This window comes from Sinocyclocheilus anshuiensis, unplaced genomic scaffold (assembly GCF_001515605.1).
Source record: "Sinocyclocheilus anshuiensis isolate Anshui unplaced genomic scaffold, SAMN03320099.WGS_v1.1 scaffold461, whole genome shotgun sequence".
Classification (NCBI taxonomy): Eukaryota; Metazoa; Chordata; class Actinopteri; order Cypriniformes; family Cyprinidae; genus Sinocyclocheilus; species Sinocyclocheilus anshuiensis.
The window spans coordinates 2,253,585-2,257,394 of record NW_015541005.1 but is presented as its reverse complement, the minus strand read 5'-3'; the positions used below and the strand labels follow the sequence as shown (position 1 = coordinate 2,257,394).

General features: G+C 35.7%; 1 protein-coding gene across 1 annotated transcript in view; it reads left to right on the top strand.

Moving 5' to 3' along the window:
* aclya (ATP citrate lyase a) overlaps window positions 1-3,810 on the top strand; it is a 35,092-nt gene that overhangs the window by 2,304 nt on the left and 28,978 nt on the right. The window contains exon 2 of the mRNA XM_016488626.1: window positions 3,046-3,224. Coding sequence (XP_016344112.1) covers window positions 3,066-3,224 — 159 coding nt within the window. The 5' untranslated portion in view covers window positions 3,046-3,065. The remainder of the gene's footprint in view (window positions 1-3,045; window positions 3,225-3,810) is intronic.

Sequence of the window (3,810 nt, the reverse complement as noted above, 5' to 3'; positions counted from 1 at the left end):
TTTTTTTTTTTTTTTTTTTTTGGACAGAGTCGGTGTTGACTTCACAAGTTGTATTGGTTTTCTGTGCTTGTGCTTAACTTATTTTACATCACTGGTCTGTGAGTCCAATATGGCCAGTGCGATGACTCATCACTTCCTTCTGGCCGATGTTTTCGTTGATGCTGGATGTCAAATCTAGATGTACACTGATACAGCAATGTGTGAGTGAGTCATTGTGTGTGTGTTTTGTTTTTCTGTGTCTTTTTATCAGAACAATGCTAAATACAGAAGTCTTTCTTTTCAGTCTGTGCATTTACAGCACTCTAGTGAGTTGGGTGGGTGATGTGCAGGGAGGGTGCTGCATGGGGGTGGAGCGCTCCTCTCTCTTCATTAGTAAATTGCCGGGTCAAGGACTGGACTGTCTTCTACAGTAACTGAACACTCTGTTCTCCTCGCCACATGCATCCGCATTAATTCTCATTGCAGAAGAGGAGCGGTGAAAAACAGTGAGACTATTTTCAAGGTGCATAAGGAAGATTAAATGGCATTCTTAATTTGCATTAGTAACATTTTTCCTTGGAGACAATTTTATCCACAAATCAATAAACGTTTCTCAGGCCTTTTTTGGGATGTTTGTAGAAGGCAGTGATTTTAAATTTTAATGTTTAATAGTTTTATAGATGTTTTTAAGATGGAAAACTGGAAACATTTTTAGGATTTATAGCAAAATTTTATTTAATGTTGTGTTTTAAAAGAGTTTAATCAACTTGCCATGAACATATAGCCATTATTGCTGATATGAATGAATGAATTAATTAATTTTTAGGATGTTAGTTTTTGTTAATATTTTTTCATTTGTTAAAAAATAAATTAGAAAAAAAATATTACATAGCCTACACTACTGAAACGTTTGGAGTCAGTAGGATTTTTTTTCTTCTCTTTTCTTCTTTTGAAAACTTTTTCAGAACTTTTTGTGAAAGAACAGTTTTCAGTGTCACATGAACCTTCAGGAATCATTCTAATATGCTGATTTGCTGCTCAAGAAACATTTACTTTTACTATCAATGTTGAAAACAGTTGTGCTGCTTAATATTTTTGTGGAAACGGTGATCATTTTTTTTAAGGATTCTTTGATGAATAGAACATTTATTTGAAATAGATATCATTTATTATTGTCATTTTTATTTTATTGAAAGTGATCTTGTTAAATAAAAGTAGTAATTTCTTTTTAACAACAACAAAAAAAGAAATCTTTTGAATGGTAGTGTATTCATTGTTTGAATCTTTGGTTCTTTATGTTGTCTGTGTTGTTTAAGCCTACGCACAGTGTGGTGTTGAATACAGATTGAGATGGTTGGTTCTTGTCATTCTCTGCCGACTGGTTTATCTTGTCTTTTTTAAACAAAGACAGGTTATGTTGACCCCACTGGCAGCTTGGCACTCTCGTTCCACTGCACGTCCTGACAGGGTTCAGACAGGCGGCAGTGATTAGGCCTGTCACGATAACAACTTTTTGTTGTGCAATATATTGCCCCAGAAATAATTGCAATAAGCGATATTATTGTAATTTTAAAGATAATTTTATGCCACTGAATGTATAATCATAATGTAACAGCATAATAATGCAAGAAGGCCTACACACTTCCAAATGACAACAAACTTTTAATTTTTAAGAATATTTAAATCATGGGAATTAAGTATCAAAATATTAGATACCTTAAAAAACCTGAATAAATAGTAAATAAACATTTTCTAACAAAAAGTGCAAAGTAACAAGTGACTTTGAACTAGCACCTCATGACTACACCACGTTATGTTCAAGAAGCTGCAAAAGACACAGGCACAAGTGGAATGTACAAAACATGGTGACATTAATTTTTAAGTAAATATAATGGGCGATATATTGTGTCACCAAAAATGATTGAGGTCATGTACATATATTGCGTGATAAGTCGATATATTGATTATTGCGACAGGCCTAGCGGTGATGTCATCTGAATGCGACCTCAGCCTGCCAGTCACAAATGCACTCATGTATGAGAGTTGATGGAGAGAATCAAGCTCAAATTGGTTTAATAAGATTTGGTGAAATTGGTTATAAAGACAGTGCCTGTACTATCTGTCTGGATGGGATTTCTTTTGGTTTAAGATAGCTCAGCTGATTCTTGCTGTTCATGATGTACCTGATTGCCCTTCTATCATGTGTCAGTCAGACTGCAACTGGATGTTACTCTCGTGCACAGCACGAAGTCCAGGGCTAATCAAATCAGGGTGAGCATCAAGCCTATTTTTAGCTGCCTTTCCTGATTCAGGGAAAGGTAAAGAGAGAGAGAGAAACCAGTAGATAAACAAAGAGAAATGTAATGTAGCGAGAGAAAATTAATGGAAAAATGGTGGTTTCTACAAAATATTGTGTCTGTGTCTTCAGCGTGCTATTTAAATGTAAGCATTGTGTAATTTAAATGTCTAGCAGGGGTGTGAGTTTCACTCAGCCGCTTAACTTCCTGCTCAGTTTCCTGGTTAATGCAGAATGGACGAAGTAACTTGGCTTCATGTATTTATTTTATGTATTGTACATTAAATAGATAGTAAAAACTTTATACCCTTGTATACCTTTTTGTTTCTTGTGCAAATGTCAGTAACTTGTAAACCTCTTATATATGGCCTTTTGAACAATGATGACAAAATGTGTCACAAAGTATTTTATTTAAAATTTTTAATTAAAGGGGTCATATGATGCGATTTCAAGTTTTCCTTTCTCTTTGGAGTGTTACCAGCTGTTCGTGAATAGATAAGATCCCTGAAGTTGCAAAGACTAAAGTCTCAAAACCAAAGAGATATTCTTTATCAAAGTTAAGACGCTTGATGGAAGTCCAGCCAGAAGAGCATTGCAGTAGTCCAGCCTAGAAATGACAAGGGCCTGGACAAGAAGTTGTGCTTTTTATTTAATGCACTGATCTGAGCCGTTGTAATTTTGTGAAGCATTTTAAAAGGTGCTGTTCATTTATTGCTCTCAAGTGACTGACTGATGTTTAATGAGTTGCTGCTGTGTGACTTTCTCTGCAGTGCTTTAGTCATCAAGCACCATGTCAGCCAAAGCCATCTCTGAGCAGACGGGGAAAGAACTTCTTTACAAACACATTTGCACTACAGCCGCCGTACAGAACCGCTTTCGCTATGCTAACGTGACGGCAGAAACCGACTGGGAGCGACTGGTTCAGGATCACCCCTGGCTACTGACAGAGGTAAGACAGCTGCTGGAAATAATGGATCTGGGGTCACATTTGGGCTTGAGCTGAAACTTTCTTCACCTGCCAAGTGATGCAACTCAGTGACCAAAGATGACTTGTGCCTACACTGTAAAAAATGACAGTAAAAGGTAAAAGACTAAAAATGCTACAGTAAAAACCTGTTAAATGGTTAACGGTAAATTCCCCTACTATATACGGTGAAAAACTGTATTGGACATTACATGTATTGGACATTAATTGTACGGTAGTATACCGTTTTTGGAAGTGAAAAAGACCGTATAATTTACAGTGAATAACCGTAAATTGACATTCCCAGAATTCCCTGCGTTACATTTCAAATTTGATGTTTTTTTTGTTTAAATAACTATGTTTCTTCTTAGTTTTTTCTCATCAGTTTTGTATATTAGGGTTGTATGTTACACCTAATGTTGTTAAATGAATGTTTAATGCATTATTGCAGTTTCATGTGTTACCATGATGGTGTTTAGTGTTTGTGTGAATGACACTGTGCACCTTCTATATATGTTATTATTTAAAAGCTGCCTGTGATAGGCTTTGGTTCATCATGTGACTTTCTCAT